We start from the raw sequence: 23,239 nt of genomic DNA, 5'->3' as shown, positions 1-23,239 counted from the left end.
GTTACTACAGTTATATTAATAGCAAAAGGATAGTAAGGGATAACATTGGTGCCTTAGAGAATCAGAGTGGACAGTTATGTGTGGAGCCGAAAGAGATGGGGAGATTTTAAACAATTTCTTTTCTTTGGTATTCACTAAAGAGAAGGATATTGAATTGTGTAAGGTAAGGAAAACAAGTTGGGAAGTTATGGAAACTATGACAATTAAAGATGAGGAAGTACTGGCACTTCTAAGGAATCTAAAAGTGGATAAATCTCCAGGTCCTGACAGGATATTCCCTAGGAACTTGAGGGAAGTTGGTGTAGAAATAGCAGGGACTCTGACAGAAATATTTCAAATGTAATTAGAAACGGGGATGGTGCCGGAGGATTGGCATATTGCTCATATGGTTCCATTGTTTAAAAAGGGTTCTAAGAGTAAACCTAGCAATTATAGGCCTGTCAGTTTGACATCAGTGGTGGGAAACTTAATGGAAAGTATTCTTAGAGATGGCATATATAATTATCTGGATAGACAGGGTCTGATTAGGAATAGTCTGCATGGATTTGTATGTGGAAGGTCATGTTTGACAAATCTTATTGAATTTTTTGAAGAGGTTACTAGGAAAGTTGATGAGGGTAAAGCAGTGGATGTTGTCTATATGGACTTCAGTAAGGCCTTTGACAAGGTTCCACATGGAAGGTTAGTTAGGAAGGTTCAATCATTAGGTATTAATATTGAAGTAGTAAAATTGATTCAACAGTGGCTGGATGGGAGATGCCAGAGAGTAGTGGTGGATAACTGTTTGTCAGGTTGGAGGCCGGTGACTAGTGGTGTGCCTCAGGGATCTGTATTGGGTCCAAGGTTGTTTGTCCTATACGTTAATGATCTGGATGATGGGGTGATAAATTGGATTAGTAACTATGCAGATGATACTAAGTTAGGTGACATTGTGAAAAAATGAAGTAGGTTTTCAAAGCTTGCAGAGAGATTTAGGCCAGTTAGAAGAGTGGGCTGAACGATGGCAGATGGAGTTTAATGCTGATTAATGCTGAGTTTAATGGTGCTACACTTTGGTAGGAATAATCCAAATAGGACATACATGGTAAATGGTAGGGCATTGAAGAATGCAATAGAACAGAGTGATCTAGGAATAATGGTGTATAGTTCCTTGAAGGTAGAATCTCATGTGGATAGGGTGGTGAAGAAAGCTTTTGGTATGCTGGCCTTTGTAAATCAGAGCATTGAGTATCGGAGTTGGGATGTAATGTTAAAATTGTACAAGGCATTGGTAAGGCCGAATTTGGAATATTGTGTACTGTTCTGGTCACTGAAATATAGGAAAGATATCAACAAAATAGAAAGAGTACAGAGAAGATTTACTAGAATGTTACCTGGGTTTCAGCACCTAGGTTACAGGGAAAGGCTGTACAAGTAAGGTCTTTATTCTTTGGAGCATAGAAGGTTGAGGGGGTACTTGATAGTGGTATTTAAAATAATGAGGGGGATAGATCGAGTTGACGTGGATAGACTTACAGTGAGAGTAGGGGAGATTCAAATAAGAGGACACGAGTTGAGAGTTATGGGGCAAAAGTTTAGGGGCAACACGAGGGTAAACTTCTTTCCTCAGAGAGTGGTAGCTGTGTGGAATGAGATTCCAGTAAAAGTGGTAGAGGCAGGTTCGGTATTGTCGTTTAAAGTAAAATTGGATAGGTATATGGACAGGAAAGGAATGGAGGGTTATGGGCTGAGTACGGGTCAGTAGGACTCGGTGAGAGTAAGCGTTCGTCACGGACTAGAAAGACTGAAATGGCCTGTTTCCGTACTGTAATTGTTATAGGGTTATACGGTTAAAAGCATGCAGGCTGCGTCACACTGGGGAATCAGCAGAGTGTAGCAACATCTTCTGGCTCTCCTAGGATTAACCCTTTGTGAGTCGTATACTTGTCGAAAGGCAGGCTGGAGTAAGGGAGAGGTTGTAAAGCATCAGGGAGATGGAACTGAGGACTCCTTCACTTGTTGACGGATCACTCCCTCACTCCTCCGGAGGCTCCGACGTGCACTGCACAAGCTCGATCTGAGGATCTGGATCATCGAACATCTCCCGAAGCTGCGGCCAGAGAGGAGGAAAGATGAATGATTGCCGAGGAAGGAGAAGTTGAAGGAGTGACGGGAGGAGAGGAGCATCGAGACAGGAGGCAGAGGTGTGACAGAGAGGGAGGGAGCTAAGAGGAAAGAGGAGGATGAGAGGAGAGAAAATTGAGAGGGTGATAGAGAAATGAGGGATTGGGAGGGAATGGGAGGAGGAGAGGGGAAAGGAAGGAGAGGATATTTGTCCCCATGTTCCGCCCTCCCTCCACCCCATCCCTTTCAGCTCACTCTCTCACCTTTTTTCGAATGGCTTCCCGCACTTCTTCCTCACTCATGTCTCCACTCGCTGTCACCTGCACGTCAATCCACCCGTCCTCCTCTCCTGAACAAAACAGCCCAGTGTCAACATGGTGTCACTGTCAGGTCAAGCGCTGCTTACAGGATGTGCTCCCTCATCTTTGTCACTTCGATCGTGCAATCTCATCTCCCCCACCCCAGCAGTTTGATTCCTCCCCACATCCTCATCAAATATCTATGTCAATATCCGTTTAGACAGGGACAGGGAGAGTGTGAGAAAAGGGCAGGGGTGGGGTCAGAGAGAGAGTGTGCACAGGTAGCGAAGAGAGGCAGAGAACGAGGGAGGGGCAGACAGTGAGGGGGGTGGAAAGTGGTAGTGAGAAAAGAAAGAGAAAGATGGATGAATCCAGAGTGAGAGACAGAGACATGGAATGTGGGATTTCCCAATTACCTGCATTGGACAGTTTTATGGACATTGGAAATGATGTCAGTTACATCCACATGTAAGATTAGAGCAGTACACGGTCATTGGTGCAGAAGATTAGAGCTCCTGGTATTGGGTGTAGTGTGTTAACGAGGAGTGAAGACTTATGATCACACGGAGAATGAACTCTTGGAGGAACACGTCATGGAAACTGGCAAGAAACCTCCCTCATTCATTTACCATCCCTCTGTATTCAGGCCATTCCAGATATCAGTCAGCTCCCACTCGCCCTCACCACCCCTCAGTCACCCTCTCCCTCCTCAATCACTCCGACCATCTCTCCTCACCCACACATCCCTCCCATCACATCCAATCATTTCCTTCCTCAGTGACATCAGGTCTCTCCATTCCCCCTCCACTCCTCAGTCACCCTCTCCCTCCTCAATCACTCCGACCATCTCTCCTCACCCACACATCCCTCCTATCACATCCAATCATTTCCTTCCTCAGTGACATCAGGTCTCTCTATTCAGAATCAGGTTTAATGTCACCGGCATAATCTCCTCCCACATAAACATACATTTACAAACCAGCAGTGCACAAAGAGAGGACAAAGTAATGGAAGTAGTGATCATGGGTTCATTGTCCATTCAGAAATCTGATGATGGAGGGAATAATCTGTTCCTGAAACGCTGATTGTGTGTCCTCAGGCTCCTGTTCCTCCTCCTTTGTGATCGCAATGTGAAGAGGGATTCCTGAGTGATGGGTGTCTTTAATGATGAATCCTATTCCGTCTCCCCATCACTTTCCTGTCATAACTCCCCCACATACCCTTTCTCCCGGTTACTCTGACCCTCTCCCTGGTCTCCACACTTACCCTCTCCAGCCATCTAATGGCCCTCGGTCCTTCGTCTCCCCGAAACCATTATTCACGTGCCCTGCACTGCAGGTCGAGCAGGTGAATGGGCCCAGGAGTGGGGGAGTGGGGGACTGGGGCAATGGGGGAGAGGGGGAGAGGGGAGTGGAGGAGTGGAAATGATCATATGTCTCCAACAGTCCCAAGACTTCGTACCTGAGGTATCCATTGGGGCGGAGGACGGTTTCTGTATACACCCTCCAGTAGTTGATCCTTTGGGCTGTTCCCCTGTGGAAGCCTCCTGGTCTGCAATGAAGGAATACCCAAAACAGGTCATCACAGTGGGACAGGAGTTCAGGGAATGGGAGACTGGGTCTGTGGTGAAACTGACACCATCCCTCTCCTTCCCAATCCTCTCCTCACTGCCCTCAGTTTGACACAGGAATGATTGTTTCACTTCCCTATATATAAATGCATGGTTGAATTACAATAAACTTCAACTTGAATCGGCTCATGAGAACATCCAGGTTACAAAGTTATGGAATGACACACTTTCACAAGACTTGGTACCTGAGACTGTATCTCGAGCTGGGTCTGAAGAAGTTTCCTGGGAAAAATCCTCAGTGGATGACCTTTCAGACTGTTTCCCTGTGTAAGTCCAGAAACCTAGAATAAAGGAAGGGAGAAGGAGGAGATGGAAAACACAGGAACAGATCATTAGACAAGACATGAGTCTGAGAGAATGGGGATGGGGTGTATGAAGAAACCAACAATATCCACGTCCCTATTCTGACTCTCCCTCCCAAACCACCATGACTCCAGGTCTCTCTCCTCAGCATGAATTTCTGCAACTGAACATGGCAATGAGGGTTCCCTTCAGTGAATCCCACCACCATTTCCCGAGCCTGCAGACTCTTATGGGCTAGTGGTCAAGCATGAATCATCTTCTCTCCTTCAGCCTCTCCAGTCCAACATCCACCCCTCTCTGCTCACTCATTCCACCTCACACTCTCCAACGCCAATCCTGACCCTATTCAACATGTCACAAAAACAATCTCTACATAAAGATACAACGTTACTTCAAACGTTCACCATTCTCCACTGCCGAGTCCAACAATGCACTCTCATGTCCCAACTCTTTAAAAACTCCCCAATATCACTAACCTCCATGGACGCACCAGGTATCCAGTCAGTTCCCACCCGGCCACTGGGGCCTTGGCCCTCTCAGTGTTTCCCACCACCCCCAACGCACAATGATCATTGTCCGATCCCTCATCCATCCCATCCTAACACTACCCTAGCTGAGTCCTCACGCTCTGGTCACCAACCCACCTCACCCGGCCCATGGACTAAACTCAGACCAAGGTCATTACTGCCCATGTTATAATCTTGCAATACCCTCCCTTGGAGTGATCCTGGATGATGCTGAAATTTGTCACAGGGAAGAGAGAGGAACCTCTCACTCCATCATTCACACCCCATCCCCTGCATCCAGCAGGTAAACTGATCACTGAGACACTGTATTTTACAGTGTGAGATTGAATCCATACAGACAGAAGAATTCACACCTGGGCTCGTGTCTCCTGCTGGGACAGAGGATGATTTCTGGGTGTGTTCTCCAGACACTGACCCATCGGTCTGTTTCCCTGTGGAACTACCTGTGTGTAGAATAGAGGAACAGAGAGAGTGAGAGAGTGGAGACACTGGAGCAATCATCATGAGTCAGAGGAACAGAGGAAGAGGTGCATGTAGAAACCAACATCACACAGGGTCTCTCCACTGTCTCTCCCAATTCCCTGTCACCCCTAATCATTCCCTTCAGTGGGAGTCCGGACGAAGTTCAGGGATCAACATGGGGATCAGGGTTTCCTTCAATGATCCCCACCACTGATTCCTGACCTGCACTGTCCAGCTGTGGGTCTGTACACTTCCAGTATCACTTCCTCTCCAGCCACCTCTCACTCCATCCACACAATTGCCCCTTCGTAGAGCCCAATTTCCCCTCCAATCTGTCATTCACTCCATCCAAACCTCCTTCCTATCGCCCTCTTACTTCACTCCCTCTCACCCTTCTCTGCACTAACCATCCTCACTCCCCTACAGACTACTCACCAGTTCCATCCACGATTCTCCACTCTCCCCTCTTCTCTCTGTCACACTCTCCCCTCCATTCTCTTCATTCCCCTCTCCTGCCCTCCCCTCCCTCCTTTTCCTCCCCCACTGTCAGTCCTCCACTACTCCTTCAGCACTTACCTGCATACCCTTCACCCCACAGACCCTCTCTCAGCCTCCGTCATCCATAGCCCTTCTTCCCCCCCATTCAATTCTCTCCTGACCTACACTGTTCATCTTCTCCCTCCTCCCCATGCTGTCCCTTCCTTCCACTCTCCCTCACTCACTTCCCCTCTCTCATCTCCTCTCCTACCCTGTCCCTAATCTCTTCTGCTCTCTCTCATCCCTCCCCTCCACACTCTCTAATCCTCTGACCCCTCCTCCACTCATCTCTATCACACACAAACTAAACACCCAGATCTGTGGAGATGTGTATCAGACATCACAAGGTCTCTAACGGGTTTCCGTTGTTCGTGTATTCCCCAGTCCGACACAGAGTGTTGAGCTACAGGGTCTAGTCTGTGCAACCTGCTATTCTGCCTATTCTCATTGACCCACACTTGGACCATAGTCCCCCATACTGTTCCCATCCTTGTACTTATCCAAACATCTCTTCATTGCTGCATTCAAACCCACATCCACCACTTCACTGACAGCTCATTCCACACTCTCAGTACCCTCTCAATGAAGAGGTTGACCCTCAGGTTCCCCCTTAACTATTTCACCTTTCACCCTTAACCCATGACCTCTGTCATGTCAGTGGAAAAGCTTGTATTGACACTACCTGTACCCTCATCATTATATATACCTCCATCTAATCTCCCCTCATTCTCCTTCACTCCAAGGAATGAAGCCCAAACCTATTGAACCTTTCACTATAACCCAGGTCCTCAAGTCCCAGCAATATCCTTGTAAATTTTCCCCGAACTCTGTCAAATCTTATTGACGTCTTTCCTGCCAGCAGCTGACAATATTCCAAATCAGGCCCTGCCAATGCTTTATTCAACTTCACCATAACATCACGGCTCAGAACTTTGATTTATGAAGGCCAAACTGCCAAACGCTCTCTTCACGACCCGATCTATCTGTGATGCCACTTCCAATTATGAATCTCTATTCCCAGATTGAACAGGGAACATTGAACATTCCCCTCAGTGATCTTCTCCTCTGACACCAGATCTGGTGGTGGACAAACCCAGCCCAGGTTCTCAGTCATTGCTTCCTGGGTTCCCACTAGTACACTACGAATGTGAACCAGTCAGAGAACTGTGGTGTTGGGGAACACCACAGGGGAGATGGGAGGTAACAACACAGGAAGAAACTATCAACTGAAATCAAATGGGTTAAACCTCAAACCCCACACTGTCCCCCCCAACCCCCCAGGCCATTCACACCTCCCTTTTCAGTCAACCCTCTTCTTTAATCTCACACCCCATTCCTCTCTCATAACCATCCATCCTTCCTATCTGAGATACTGAAATCCCTCCCCTTAATTCTCCCGCACTCCACACACATGACCCTTGCCATCCACTCCATCTTTCTCCTGTTAGACACTCCATCCCTCCCTCTCCCAGACACCACCACACTGTCTCCTCAGTTCGTCTGCTACTCACCCAGTACATCCCACTTTCCTCTGTTACTCTCCCCAACAACTGGGGTCCACCATACCTTCACCTTCCCTCTCCATCCCGTCACAGTTCCTGCCTCCCCTCTCTCATTCCTCACCAGTTTCTTCCCTCTGATCTGTCAGTCTTCCTCGGACCTCTCAGAACATCCCTTTGACACTTACTCCATCACTCTCTGCTCAATCATCCCTCTCACTCTGTCTAAAAGCCACAGTGGCTCACTACCTCACCCACATCCATCAAACTCAAACCAGTCCTGACCCTATTCATCACCCCATGATACAACCTTTTCACAAAGACTCATCAAACCTCTATTATTCGCCAATGCCCCAGTCCCCCATCGCTCTGATGACCCAAGACTTCAAAAACTGCCCAATACCCTGATGCACCATAGTCCTGCCCAACCTCCATATAATCTCCAATATTCTGCAGGTGTCCAGTGTATTCCCACCCACCGTAAAGGCTGCGATTCTCCAGGTATCTCCTCCGATCCCAACATGATGACCAATCTCCAATCACTTGGCCATCCCATCCCGACTCAACCCATTTGATCAGCCCAGCATCTGCCAGTGAACCCGAGTCCCGTCGATCCCCATCCCATCCTCGCTGCCCTCTTTAAACAACGGAACAATGTGCGGTGAGCGATGAAACAAATATCTCCACAGTGTTTCCTTCAATAATCCCCACCACTGATTCCTGATCTGCACTGTCCAGCTGTGGACCTGTGAATCTTCAGCGTCACTTCATCTCCAGCCACCTCTTCGTGAACTCCCCCAACTCTATGGGACCCTCTCATACCTCATTCCCTCCTTGTCTGCCTTTCCCCTCCAATTAGCCCACCTTTCTACCCACTTCTCCATTCACTTGCCCCATTTCCATCCATCCAGTCACCATCCTCCCTCCACTACTCTATCTTACACATTCCCCTCCATTCCCTTGGTGCTCTCTCCTACCCTCTCTCCTACCTTCCCAACTATCCCTCCCTCCCTTCCAGTTACCAGTGGCTAATGACAAAGCAAATGCCTTCACCAAATGTGAGCTCTCTTGAACTTCGCAGAAATTTCACACAGACAGAAGGGAAGGAATAACTGAACACTCATTGGCAGCCCGTTACGGCGCACATCCAACAGCTGAATTGGTCTGTGAGAAGTTCGACATCACAGAGTGAGAGACTAAGGGACTCTGATGCACACAAGATCTAATACCTGAAGATGTCTGTCCGGTGGATGATCTATTGGGCTGATCCATTGTGGAAGCCTTCAGGTCTGGAACAAAGTAACAGTGACATGGGAGAGCGGCAGAGATTAAACAGGGACAATAATTCATAAAGATGAGAGATTCTGCAGATGCTGAAAATCCAGAGCAACACACACAAAATGCTGGAAGAACTCAGCAGGTCAGGCTGCATCTCTGGAGAGGAATAAACAGGGAATGTTTTGGGCTGAGGCCCTTCATCAGCACTGGAGAGGAAGGGAGAAGAAGCCAGAATAAAGAGGTGGGGAGGAATACAGCTGGCAGGTGCCAGGTGAAGCCAGGTGAGTGGGAAGGTGGGTGAGAGAGGGAGGAGATGATTTGAGAAGCTTGGAGGTGATACATAGAAGAAGTAAAGACCTGAAGGATGACAAATCCCACTGGAGAGGACAATGGACCATAGAATAAAGGAAGTGAAGAGGGTGTCCAGAGGGAGATGATGGGCAGGTGAGCAGAACAGAAGGGCTAAATAGTGAGCCAAAAAAAGGTGGAAGGAGAGGGAATTGGTAGGGGTATAAATTACTGGAAGTTCGAGAAATCGATGTTCATGCTGTCAGTTTGGACACGACCCAGACACAGTATGAGGTGTTGCCTCTCCAATCAAAGTTTGACCTCATCAGGTGAGTGCAGGAGTCCTTGGACAGACACGTGGGAAAGGGAATGGGGAGTTGAATTGAAATGGGTAGCCACTGGGACAACAATTTGAAAAGGAGGTCTCTGATCTGAAGATATACCAAAACCATCCAGTCCCTGTTCAGCAACTCCCCTCGTGAATGTCTGTGACCAGTCACTACTCTCAGTCAAAGCCCAGATGAATATTTGGGGCTGAAGAAGAGAAAGATTGTTCCCTTCAATGACCTCACCACACATACCTGCATTTGCAGACCCTGCTCGGGTGGTGGTCACACCCAGACCAAGGTCTCCCGTTACAGATCGCTGGGGTTCATGAGTTGTGTCTGACTGGGAATCTGTAATAAGAAGATATACAAAGGATGGGGAAAGTAGTAAACAAGTTTTAGGTTCAATCAGGAAGGAACACAATGGCAGGACCAGGAGGTTCAAGCCCAGGTCAAATCGATCCTCTGAAATACATACACTTCACTCTTCTTTGCTCTTTAATTCCTCTACCCTTGTCTCACAAATCCCTCTCCTCACATCTCCCTCTCTCAGCATTCACTCTGTCTGCATCACTCTCTTTTCAGTCTGTCCTTCCCTCCCTCTAGTTCGAGCGTCACTCTCACTGATCTCTCTGTCTGACTCTCCGCATACAGGCGTCACTCTATCTTTCCTCCCACACCAGCATGGATGTCTGCAAGGATCAAGTACTTCAGGTTCTACACAGCATACATTCTCTGATAATAAATGGAGCCATTTGAAACCTCCCTCTTGTGTCACTCTCAGTCTCTCCACCACTCTCTTTTCATTCCTCCCACCCCACACTCTCCAACCCCCAACAGAGCCTCATCCCTCACGACTCACCAAACCCAACCCAACAGACAGGAGAGAGGAACCACTGACTCCATCATTCACACCCCTACCCACAATGCACTGTACATCCAGTAGGTGAACTGGTCCATGGGAGTTTCAGCCTCACAGAGTGAGAGAGACTAAATGAACACAGACAGACATGAGACTTGGTACCTGCGGATGTGTCTCCCGCAGGGATAGAGGACAGTTCCTGGGTGTGCTCTCCAGTAGACAATCCTGTAGACTGATCCAGTGTTGAAGTCTCCAGGTCTGGAACAAAGTAACAGAGATATGGGAGAGTGGCAGAGATTAAACAGGGACAATAATTCATAAAGATGAGAGATTCTGCAGATGCTGAAAATCCAGAGCAACACACACAAAATGCTGGAAGAACTCAGCAGATCAGGCTGCATCTCTGGAGGGGAATAAACAGTGAATGTTTTGGGCTGAGACCATTCATCAGCACCAGAGAGGAAGGGGGAAGAAGCCAGAATAAAGAGGTGGGGAGGAGTATGGCTGGCAGGTGATAGGTGAAGCCAGGTGAGTGGGAAGGTGGGTGGATGAGGGAGGGGGTGATTTGAGAAGCTTGGAGGTGATACATAGAACAAGGGCTGAAGGAGGACTAATCCCATTGGAGAGGACAATGGACCATAGAGTAAAGGAAGTGAAGAGGGTGTCCAGAGGGAGATGATGGGCAGGTGAGCAGAACAGAAGGGCTAAATCGTGAGCCAAAAAGAGGTGGAAGGAGAGGGAATTGGTAGGGGTATAAATTACTGGAAGTTAGAGAAATCAATGTTCATGCTGTCAGTTTGGACACTACTCAGACACAGTATGAGGTGTTGCCTCTCCAATCAAAGTTTGACCTCATCAGGTGAGTGCAGGAGTCCTTGGACAGACATGTGGGAATGGGAAATTGAATTGAAATGGGTAGCCACTGGGACAACAATTTGGAAAGGAGGTCTCTGATCTGAAGAGATACCAAAACCATCCAGTCCCTGTTCAGCAACTCTCCCTCGTGAATGTCTGTGACCGGTCACTATTCTCAGTCAGAGCCCAGATGAATATTTGGGGCTGAAGAAGAGAAAGATTGTTCCCTTCAATGACCTCACCACACATACCTGCATTTGCAGACCCTGCTCGGGTGGTGGTCACACCCAGACCAAGGTCTCCCGTTACAGATCGCTGGGGTTCATGAGTTGTGTCTGACTGGGAATCTGTAATAAGAAGATATACAAAGGATGGGAAAGTAGTAAACAAGTTTTACATTCAATCAGGTAGGAACTCAATGGCAGGAACAGGAGGTTCAAGTCCAGGTCAAATCTGTCCTCTGAAATACACACACTTCACTCTTCTTTGCTCTTTAATTCCTCTACCCTTGTCTCACAAATCCCTCTCCTCACATCTCCCTCTCTCAGCATTCACTCTGTCTGCATCACTCTCTTTTCAGTCTGTCCTTCCCTCCCTCTAGTTGGAGCATCACTCTCACTGATCTCTCTGTCTGACTCTCCACACACAGTCATCACTCTCTCTTTCCTCCCACTTCAGCATGGATGTCTGCAAAGATCAAGTACTTCAGGTTCTACACAGCATACATTCTCTGATAATAAATAGAGCCATATGAAACCTCCCTCCTGTGTCACTCTCAGTCTCTCCACCCCTCTCTTTTCATTCCTTCCACCCCACTCTCTCCAACCCCCAACAGAACCTCATCCCTCACGACTCACCAAACCCAACCCAACAGACAGGACAGAGGATCCACTGACTCCATCAATCACTCCCCTACCCACAATGCACTGTACATCCAGTAGGTGAACTGGTCCATGGGAGGTTCAACCTCACACAGTGACAGAGACTGAATGAACACAGACGGACATGAGACTTGGTACCTGAGGATGCGTCTCCCGCTGGGATAGAGGTCGGATTCTGAGTCTCTTCTCTAGTAGATGATCGTTTAGACTGGTCCAATGTGGAAACCTTCATGTCTGGAACAAAGCAACACAGAGCTGAAACAACACAACAGGGACAATAATTCACAAAGACGAAAGATTCTGAAAATCCAGAGCAACACACACAAAATGCTGGAAGAACTCAGCAGGTCAGGCTGCATCTCTGGAGGGGAATAAACAGTGAATGCTTTCAGGTGAGAACCTTCATCAGCACTGGAAAGGAAGGGGGAAGAAGCCAGAATGAAGAGGTGGGGAGGAGTACAGCTGGCAGGTGACAGGTGAAACCAGGTAAGTGGGAAGGTGGGTGGGTGAGGGAGGGGTTGATTTGAGAAGCTGGGAGGTGTTATGTGGAAGAGGTAAAGGGCTGAAGGCGGAGCAATCGAATCGCAGTGAACAGAATAAGAGATGGAGGGGGGGGGGGACCAGAGGGAGGTGATGGGCAGCTGAGGAGAACAGAGGGGTTAAGAGGGGAGCCAGAGTAAAAATGGAATTAGAGAGAAGTGGTAGGGGAGAGAAATTACTGGAAGTTAGAGAAATCAATGTTCATGCTATTAGTTTGCAGGCTACCCAGATGGAATATGAGTTGTTGGCCCTCCAGTCTGAGTTTGGCCTCATCATGTCAGTAGAGGAGGCCTTGGATAGACAACTGGGAATGGGACGTTGAATTGAAATAGGGATCTTTACCTGAGCTCACAGACCCAGCTGGTGTGGTGGTCAAACCCGGAACAGATTCACCTGTCATTGAGCCCTGTGGTTCCGGAGTTATGTCTGACTGGGTATCTGTACGTGAGCTTGAAGACCCTGCTGTGGTGGTGGTCAAACCCAGGCCAAGTTCTGCAGTCACAGATCCCTGGGGTTCCCGAGTTGTGTCTGACTGAGAATCTGCAATAAGAAGATATACAAAGGAAGAGTAAAGTAGTGAACAGGTCTTACGTTCGATAAGGAAGGATCTCAATGGCAGGAATGGGAGGCTCAAGTCCAGGTCAAATCTGACTACCTCTACCCTCGTCTCCCAGATCTCTCTCCTCACATCTCCCTCTCGGCATTCACTCTCTTGTCAGTCTCTCCTTCCCTCCCTCCAGTTGGAGTGTCACTCTCACTGATCTCTCTGTCTGACTCTCCTCACACAGTCATCACTCTCTCCTCACTCACCTCATTCCTCCCACTCCACCATCCCACGTCTCTCTCCATCCCACTGTCCAGTGTGTTTTCACCCATTTCCTTCTGTCCACATACTGAATTACTCAAATCCCACTCCGATCATTTCTATGTCTCATCAGTCACCGTGTAACTCCTCACAGTCATTCCTCCCTCCTCTCTGTGACCATCCTCCCCTCTCAACTACAATGGGAGAAGGAACATCAGGACTTCACTGTGGCAGATGTATGGATGGAAATCTCTGTGGTCGATCTCTCTCTCTATCTCTCCCCCTCTCCCTCTCCCTGTCTCTCTCAACACTGCGGGAGTTTTCTGCTGATTCTCGAGTCGGAGAATCTCAGAATAAAAAGTGATGCAGCAGACTGTAAGATCATCACAGTGAAAATACAAATAATAATAATAATAATAATAATAATAATAATAAATAAGCAATAAACATTGTGAACAGGAGATGAAGAGTTCTTGAGAGTGAGTCCATAGGTTGTGGGAACAGTTTGAGTGGTGAGTGAAGTTTTACCCCTCTGGTTCAGCAGCCTAATTTCTAAGGGGTAATAACTGTTTCTGAACCTGGTGGTGTGTGTCCTGAGGCTCCTGTACCTTCTTCCTGATGGCAACAATGCAAAGAGAACATCGAACATAGAAATCTACAGCACATTACAGGCCCTTCTCTACAGTAACCGTGGTGTACAAAGGCTGATGTAAACAGCCTCTAGAAACTGTCTGGAATTTCCCTACTACATAGCCCTCTATGTTTCTAGCTCTAAGTACCTACCTAAGAGCCTCTTAAAAGACCCTATTGTATCTGCCTCTATCTGCATTCCACGCACCCACCACTCTCTACGTGAAAAACTTAGCCCTGGCATCCCCCTTGTACCTACTTCCAAGCACCTTAAAACTATGCCCCCTCGTGTTAGCCATTTCAGAACTGGGAAAAGCCTCTGACTATTCACAGGATCAATGCCTCTCATCATCCTATTCCCCTCTACCAGGTCACACCTCATCCTCCATTGCTCCAAGAAGAAAAGGCCAAGTTCACTCAACCTATTCCATAAGGCATGCTCCCCAATCTAGGTAATATCCTTGTAAATCTCCTCAGCACTCTCTCTATAGTATCCCCATTCCTTCCTGTAGCAAGGTGACCAAAAGTGAACACTGTACTCCAATTGGGGTCTGACCAAGGTCTTGTATAGCTGTAACAACACTGTCAAATTGTGCAGCGGCTTTGAGTGTCCTATCGACATGGACCCCAAGATCTCTCAGATGCTCCACACTGCCACTAGTCTTACCATTAATATTATATTGTCTTCAAATTTGACCTACTGAAGTGACGCACCTCACACTTGTCTGAGTTGAACTCCATCTGCCACTTCTCAGAGCAGTCCTGCATCCTATCAATGTCTCGCTGTAACCTCTGACAATGCTCCAGACTATCCACAACATCCCCAACTTCTGTGTCATCAGCAAACTTACTAACCCCCCCCACACCCACTTCCTCATCCAGGTGATTTATAAAAAGCACAAAGAGGAGGGGTCCCAGAACAGATCCCTGCGGAACACCACTGGTCACTGACCTCAATGCAGAATACAAACCACCTACAACCACCATTTGCCTTCTGTGGGCAAGCTGATTCTGGATCCACAAAGCAAGATCTACTTAGATCCCATATCTCATTACTTTCTGAATGAGCCTAGCATTATCAAATGCCTTACTAAAATCCATATACACTGCATCCACTGCTCTACCTTCATCAATGTGTTTTGTTACATCCTCAAATAATTCAATCAGTTTCGTAAGGCATGACCTGCCCATGACAAAGCCATGCTGACTATCCCGAATCAGATTATGTTTCTCCACATGCTCATAAATCCTGCCTCTCAGGATCTTCCCCATCACAGAAGTCAGACTCACTGGTCAATAATTTCCTGGATTATCACTACTCCCTTTCTTGAACAACAGAACAGTATTTGCAACCTTCCAATCCTCTGGTACTTCACCTGTCCCCATTGATGATGCTCAGATCATCGCCAGAGGCTCAGCACTCTCTTCCCTCACTTCCCTCTGTAGCCTGGGGTATATCTCATCTGATCCCAACGACTTACCTACATTAATATTTTTCAAATGTTCCAGCACAGCCTCTTTCTTAATGTCTATATACTCAAGCATTTCAGTCCACTGTAAGTCATTCTCACAAATGCCAAGGTCCTTTTCAGTAATGACCGCTGAAGTAAAGAATTCATTAAGTACCTCCGCTACTTACTCTGGCTCCATGAACATTTCCACTATCGCTCCTGACTGGTCCTATTCTCACACGGCTCATCCTCTTGCTCTTCACATTCTTGTAGAATGCCTTGGGGTTCTCCTGAATCCTGCTCACCAAGGCCTTCTCATGGCCCCTTCTAGCTCTCCTAATTTCAATCCTGAGCTCCTTCCTGGCACCCTGTAATTTTTGGAGCTCTAACAGTACCTAGTTTCTTGTACCTTTCTCTTAACACTTTTATTTTCTCTTATCTAGATTTTCTACATTCTTTGTCCAGCATGGTTCCTTTACCCTACCATCCTTTCTGTGCTTCAATGGAACAAACCTTGCAGAACACCATGCAAATGTTCCCTGAACATTTGCCATATTTCTGCCATGCTTTTCCCTGAGAACATCTGCTCCCAATTTAATGTCCCAAGTTCCTGCCTAATAGCATATTCTCCCCACCACCACCACCACAATTAAATATTTTCCCAAATTGTCTGCTCCTATCCCTCTCCAGCGCCATGGTGAAGGAGATAGAGTTGTGATCACTATCTCCAAAATGCTCTCCCACCGAGAGACCTGACAGCTGACCAGGTTCATTTCCTGATACCAGATCAACCACAGCCTCTCCCACAGGTGGCTGATCTGCATCAGGAAACCTTCCTGAACACACCTAACAAGCTCCACCCCATCCAAACCCCTTGCTCTAAGGAGATGCCAGTCAATGTAAGGAAAGTTAAAATCACCCATCACAACACCCCTCTTATTATTGCACAATTCCAGAATCTGCCTCCCTATCTGCTCCTCGATGTCTATGGGGGGGGGGGGGGGGGGGGGAGGTTCTGTAAAAAAAACAGCAGAGTTATTGCCCTTTCCTGTTTCTGACTTCCAGCCACAATGACTCCATGACTTCCTCCTTTTCTGCAAACATGATACTATCCCTGAATAGTTGTGCCACTCCCCCACCTCGTTTGCCTCTCTACCTGTCCTTTTTCACACATCTTAAAGCCCGGCACACTCAGCAGCCATTCCTGCCCCTGAGACATCCAAGACTCTGTAATGGCCACAAAATCATAGTTCCAAGTATTGATCCACACTCCAAGTTCATCCACCTTGTTTATGATATTCTTTGCATTAAAACAGACACATCTCAAACCATCTGGCTGAGTGCTTCTTTGCTCTATCATCTGCCTATCCTTTCTCATAATTCCCAACAATCTGTCACTACTTGTGCGCCAACCACCCCATCCTCTGCTCTTCACTAGTTTAAACCCTCCTCAACAGCATTAGCAAACCTCCCTCCCAGGATATTGGATCCCCTCCAATTCAGGTGCAACCTATCCCACTTGTACAGGTCACCCCTTCCCCAGAAAAGGTTCCAAAGATCCAGGAACTCGAAACCCTGCCTCCTACACCATCTCCTCAGCCATCTGCACTATCTTCCTGTTCTGACCTTCATGAGCTCGTGGCAACAGGAGTAATCCGGAGATTACCACCGTGGAGGTCCTGCTTTTCAGCCTCCTTCCTAACTCCCTAAACTTACTGTGCATGACCTCTATCCCTCTCCTATCTCATTGGTACCAACATGTACCACAACCTCCAGCTGCTCACCCTCCCCTTCCAGAATATTCTGCAATCGCTCAGAGACATCCTGGACCCCAGCACCCAGGAAGCAACACACTATCCTGGCGTCTCTTTTCCTGCCACAGAATCTCCTGTCTGTCCCCCTAACTATCGAGTCCACTGTGATTATTGCTCTGCCTGACTTCACCCTCTCCTTCTGAAGTTCAGAGCTGACCACAGTGCTGTTGATCTGGCTGCTGCTGCCCTGCCCAGATAGGTCACCCCCCTCAGCAGTATCCTACCTGTTGCTGAGGGGAATGGCCACAGGGGCACTCTACACTGACTACCTTCTCCCTTTACCTCTCTCGGTGTTCACCCATCTACTCCCCGAATACTGCACTCTGGGTCTAACACCTGTTCACAAGTCATATTGATCAATTGTTCTGCCTGCTGGATATTCCTAAGTTCATCCATCTCCAGCTCCAGCTCCTTTATGGGGTCTTTCAGGAGCTGGAATCGGCTGCACCTCCTGCAGGTGCAGTCATCAGGGAGACTATCCGGTTCCAGGAATTCCCACATCCTACAGGGGGACCATAGAGAGGAGCTATAGGCAGATAGTCACTCCAGGGCCTCGGGAGACAGAGAGGTGGGTAACAGTCGGGAGAGGGAAGGGCAAGAGGCAGATGCTATAGAGTACCCCTGTGGTGGTCCCCCTTAAGAATAAGTACTCCTGTTTGAGTACTGCTGGAGGAGACGGCCTACCTGGAGGAGGCAACAGTGGTCACGCCTCTGGTGCAGAGTCTGGCTCTGTGGCTCAGAAGGGTAGGGAAAGGAAGAGGATGGCAGCAGTGATAGGGGACTCTATAGTTAGGGGGTCACACAGGCGATTCTGTGCACGCAGAAAAGAAACGCGGATGGATGTTTGCCTCCCAGGTGCCAGGATCCGGGATGTTTCTGATTGCGTCCACTATATCTTTAAGTGGGAAGGAGAACAGCCAGAGGTTGTGGTCCATATTGGTACCAGCGATATAGGCAGGAAAAGGGAGGAGGTCCTGAAAACAGACTACAGGGAGTTAGGAAGGAAGTTGAGAAGCAGGACCTCAAAGGTAGTACTCTCGGGATTACTGCCTGTGCCACGTGACAGTGAGTATAGGAATAGAATGAGGTGGAGGATAAATGCGTGGCTGAGAGTTTGGAGCAGGGGGAAAGGATTCAGATTTCTGGATCATTGGGACCTCTTTTGGGGTGGGTGTGACCTGTATAAAAAGGACGGGTTGCACTTGAATCTGACGGGGACAAATATCCTGGCAGGTGGGTTTGCAAAGGCTCTGCGGGGGAGAGATAAAATAGAATTGCCGGGGTGTGGGAACCAAACTGAAGTGACAGAGGAAAGGGAGGTTGGGTCACAAATAGAGAAAGTTTGGATACAGTGCGAAAGGGAGGATAGGCAGGTGATAGAGAAGGATGCGCTCAGACCGATGGTTTGAGATGTGTCTATTTTAATGCGAGGAGTATTATGAATAAAGTGGATGAGCTTAGAGCGTGGATCAGTACTTGGAGCTATGATGTTGTGGCCATTACAGAGATTTGGATGGTGGAGGGTTAGGAATGGCTACTTCAAGTGCCAGGCTTTAGATGTTTCCGAAAGGACAGGGAGGGAAGAAAAAGAGGTGGAAGCGTGGCACTGCTGATCAGAGATAGTGTCACGGCTGCAGAAAGGGAGGAAGTCATGGAGGGATTGTCTTTGGAGTCTCTGTGGGTGGACGTTAGGGACAGGAAGGAGTCAATAGCTCTACTGGGTGCTTTTTATAGACCATCCAATAGTAAGAGGAACATCGAGGAGCAGATACAGAGACAGGTTGTTGTGGTGGGAGATTTCAATTTCCCAAATATTGATTGGCATCTCCCTGGAGTGAGTGGTTTAGATGGGATAGAGTTTGTTATCTCTTTTCAGGCAGGTTTCTTGACACAATATGTAGATAAGCCTACAAGAGTACTTGATCTGGTATTGGGAAATGAACCTGATCAGGTGTCAGGTCTCTCAGTGGGGAAGCATTTTGGAGATAGTTATCACAATTCTATCTCCTTTACCATAGCACTGGAGAGGGATAAGAACAAACAAGTTAGGAAAGTGTTTAATTGGAGTACAGGGAAATATGAGGCTATCCGGAAGGACTTGGAAGCATAAATTGGGAACAGATGTTCTCAGGGAAATATACAGCAGAAATGTGGCAAATATTCAGGGGATATTTGCGTGGAATTCTGCAGAGGTACATTCCAATGAGACAGGGAAAGGATGGTAGGGTACAGGAACCATGGTGCACAAAGGCTGATGTAAATCTAGTCAAAAAGAAGAGCTTATGAAACGTTCAAAAAAATAGGTAATGATAGAGATCTAGAAGATCATAAGGCTAGCAGGGAGGAGTTTAAGAATGAAATTAGGAGAGCCAGAAGAGGCCATGAGAAGGTCTTGGCCAATAGGAATAAGGAAAACCCCAAGGCATTCTACAAGTATGTGAAGACCAAGAGGATAAGACATGAGAGAATAGGACAAATCAAGTGTGACAGTGGGAAAGTGTATATGGAACCGGAGGAGATGGCAGGGTATTAATGAATACTTAGCTGCAGTATTCACTATGGAAGAGGATCTTGGTGACTGTAGGGATGATTTGCAGTGGACTGAAAAGCTTGAGCATGTAGATATTAAGGATGAGGATGTGCTGAAGGCTTTGGAAAGCATTAAGTTGGTTAAGTCACTGGGACCAGACAGGATGTACCCGAGGCTACTGTGGGAAACAAGGGAGGAGATTGCTGAGCCTCTGGCAATGATCTTTGCATCATCAATGAGGACAGGAGAGGTTCTGGGAGGGCTGTGGATGTTGCTCCCTTATTCAAGAAAGGGAGTAGCAATAGCCCAGGAAATTATAGAACAGTGAGTCTTACTTCAGTGGTTGGTTATTTGATAGAGAAGATCCTGAGAGGCAGAATTTATGAACATTTGGAGAGGCATTATATGATTATGAATAGTCAGCATGGCTTTGTCAAAGGCAGGTGGTGCCTTACGAGCTGATTGAACTTTATGAAGATGTGACTAAACACATTGATGAAGGTAGAGCTGTAGATGTAGTGTATATGGATTTTAGCAAGGCATTTGATAAGGTACCCCAGGCAAGGCTTACGGAACTCAACTCCATTGCCAATAGATTTATCTATTTCTGCACTTCTTGGCTCTGTACTCCCTAGTAGTTTGTCTGGACTAATTGTTAATCTTCTTGTTAGACACACTTTGCGAATATGGGCTCAGTTTAGGAAATTTTATGGTTTCTATGGTTTTTCCTTTTCTAGTCCTATCTTACATAATCACCTTTTTTTTTACCTACTATGTATGATTCAACATTACATGATTGGTATAGGAAGGGCATTAGACATTTTGAAGATCTTTTTATCGATAATCGCTTCGCATCTTTTCAACAGCTCGCTGCTAAGTTCAATCTGCCTAATGCCCATTTTTTTAGATATCTCCAAATTAGACACTTTATTAATCCTTTAATTCCTAACTTCCCTGAAATGCCTGAGAAAAATGTTATGGATTTATTTATTTCTATTAATCCACTGGGTAAAGGTTTAATATCATTTATTCATGATAAATTAGCATTCTTACGGTGTGCCCCTGTGCATAAAATTAGAATGGCTTGGGAGCATGATTTAAATATCTCTATCTGATGAGACTTGGGACTCAATTCTCAAATCAGTTAATTCAACCTCTCCCTGTGCTCGCCATTGCCTTTTACAGTTTAAGATTGTTCATAGAGTCCATATGTCCAAATCTGAATTATCTCAATTTTACCCTAATATTAGTCCTCTTTGTGATAAATGCAAAAGGGGCGAGGCCTCTCTTATTCATATGTACTGGTCCTGTCCTAGCTTAGAGAAATTTTGGAAAGATGTCTTCATAACTTTATCCTATATTCTGAATCACCATTTAGAACCTAACCCTTTAATTGCTCTGTTTGTTTTTTTGGGTGAGACAGATATACGTTTGAGTTCGACTAAGTGTCAAATATTATCTTTTGCTTCTCTCCTGGCTAGACGTTTAATCCTGTTTAGATGGAGAGATGTTGCCCCGCCCACGCATGCTCAATGGCTTAATGATATTATGTCCTGCTTAGACCTTGAAAAAATTCATTATTCAGTTCTTAATTCGGATGTAAATTTCCATAAGGTCTGGGGACCTTTTATTGAGTACTTTCATAACCTTCCTCTTAATTAAGGTTTTTTTTTCGGTCCCTTGCTTTCAGCTCTTTTTTTTTGGTAGTAGGCATTATTATCTTCTGTTTTCAAGTGTATTTACAGTTTTCGGGGTTTGAATGTCCTGATTTGTATTCTCTATATTGTGTTGTGGTTGGTCTGGAGTTTTTTTTGTTGTAGGGCTTGGGGAGGATACTAACTTTACATGACTTCAATTTGGGTGCTTTTTCAATTATCTTTTTTGTATTTTATTATTATTGTATGTTTATTTTTGCACAATTAATTTTCTTCATTTTGGTTTGGGGTTTTTTCTTATCTGTAGTGTTGTAGAAAATGCTTAAAAAAACCAATAAAAAAAAAAGGCTTACTGAGAACGAAAGGAGGTATGGGATCCAAGTGGACATTGCTTTGTGGATCCAGAACTACTTTGCTAACAGAAGGCAAAGAGTGGTTGTAGACGGGTCACATTCTGCATTGAGGTCAGTGACCAGTGGTGTGCCTCAGGGATCTGTTCTGGGACCCTTACACTTTGTGATTTTTATAAATGTCCTGGATGGGGAAGTAGAGGGATGGGTTAGTAAATTTGCTGATGCCACAAAGGGTGGAGGTGTTGTGGATAGGGTGGAGGACTGTCAGAGGTTACAGTTGGACATGATGCCAAACTGGGCTGAGAAGTGGCAGATGGAGTTCAACCCAGAGAAGTGTGAAGTTGTTCATTTCGGTAGGTGAAATATGATGGCAGAATATGGTATTAATGGTAAGACTATTGGCAGTGTGGAGGATTAGAGGGATCATGGCGTCCGAGTCCGCAGGATACTCAAATCATCTGCGCGGGTTGACTCTGTGGTTAAGAAGGCGTATGGTGTATTGGCTTCATCAATCGTGGAATTGAATTTACAAGCCGAGAGGTAATGTTGCAGCTAGATAGGACCCTGCTCAGACCCCATTTAGAGTACTGTGCTCAGTTCTGGTCACCTCACTACAGGAAAGATGTGGAAGCCATAGAAAGGGTGTAGAGGAGATTTACAAAGATGTTGCCTGGATTGGAGAGCAGGCCTTATGAGAATAGGTTGAGTGAACTCGACCTTTTCTCCTTGGAGTGATGGAGGATGAGGGGTGACCTGATAAAGGTGTATAAGATGATGAGAGGAATTGATCGTGTGGATAGTCAGAGGCTTTTTCCCAGGGCTGAAATGACTAGCACGAGAGGGCATAGTTTTAAGGTACTTGGAAGTAGGTACAAAGGAGATGTCAGGGGTAAGTTTTTTACGCAGAGAGTGGTGAGTGCGTGGAATGGGCTGCCGGCAACGGTGGTGGAGACGGATACGATAGGGTATTTTAAGAGACTCCTGGATAGGTACATTGAGCTTAAAAAAATAGAGGCTATGGGTAATCCTAGGTAGTTCTAAGGTAAGGACATGTTCGGCACAGCTTTGTAGGCAAAGGGCCTGTATTGTGCTGCAGGTTTTCTATATTTCTATCTTTCTATTCCACTATCATATCTGCCACCCAGCCTGCACTGTACGATGGGTAACAAAGACCAGATCTTTTAACCTGTTTCTTTGGCCTCAGCCTCTTCTTATCAAAGCCTGACAACTCCTACCCTCATCACTGACCTACTTCCCAACAATGGCCGCCCCGCTTGCCCCTTCTGTACTTTTATTTAATTTGCAGTGCTCTGCTCCCTACGCTAATCAGACCTCTGGAATGTTCGAACGCCTGTCTCCTCCTTCGTCGCTACGGGTCGGGATGAAATTCTGGGACTGACCATGGGGATCAGTGTTCCCTTAGATGATCCCACTACCAATTCCTGAGCTGTGGACCATCCGGCATGCATTGTTTCTCCCCCCACCACCCCCACAACTGTCTACAGCTCCCTCTCAGCACCCCTCCTCCCTCCAGTCTCCATCTTGTATCCCAGTCCTCTCTCCCATCCCTACCTACAATCTCCCTCTATTGTCCTAATTTTCCTCCCTCCT

At 46.7% G+C, this 23,239-nt stretch overlaps 1 protein-coding gene across 1 annotated transcript in view; it reads right to left on the bottom strand.

The window, feature by feature from the left end:
- Window positions 1-2,014: 2,014 nt before the first annotated feature.
- LOC140723276 (uncharacterized) overlaps window positions 2,015-23,239 on the bottom strand; it is a 131,276-nt gene continuing 110,051 nt past the window's right edge. Inside the window, exons 8-15 of the mRNA XM_073037882.1 lie at window positions 11,989-12,105; window positions 11,221-11,316; window positions 9,508-9,603; window positions 5,216-5,305; window positions 4,218-4,313; window positions 3,864-3,953; window positions 2,367-2,452; window positions 2,015-2,089 (exon numbers count right to left, since the gene is read on the bottom strand). Coding sequence (XP_072893983.1) covers window positions 2,015-2,089; window positions 2,367-2,452; window positions 3,864-3,953; window positions 4,218-4,313; window positions 5,216-5,305; window positions 9,508-9,603; window positions 11,221-11,316; window positions 11,989-12,105 — 746 coding nt within the window. The remainder of the gene's footprint in view (window positions 2,090-2,366; window positions 2,453-3,863; window positions 3,954-4,217; window positions 4,314-5,215; window positions 5,306-9,507; window positions 9,604-11,220; window positions 11,317-11,988; window positions 12,106-23,239) is intronic.

Source organism: Hemitrygon akajei, unplaced genomic scaffold (assembly GCF_048418815.1).
Source record: "Hemitrygon akajei unplaced genomic scaffold, sHemAka1.3 Scf000107, whole genome shotgun sequence".
NCBI classification, from domain to species: Eukaryota; Metazoa; Chordata; class Chondrichthyes; order Myliobatiformes; family Dasyatidae; genus Hemitrygon; species Hemitrygon akajei.
Note: the sequence above shows the minus strand (reverse complement) of the source record. Positions and strands in the feature narration are given on the sequence as shown.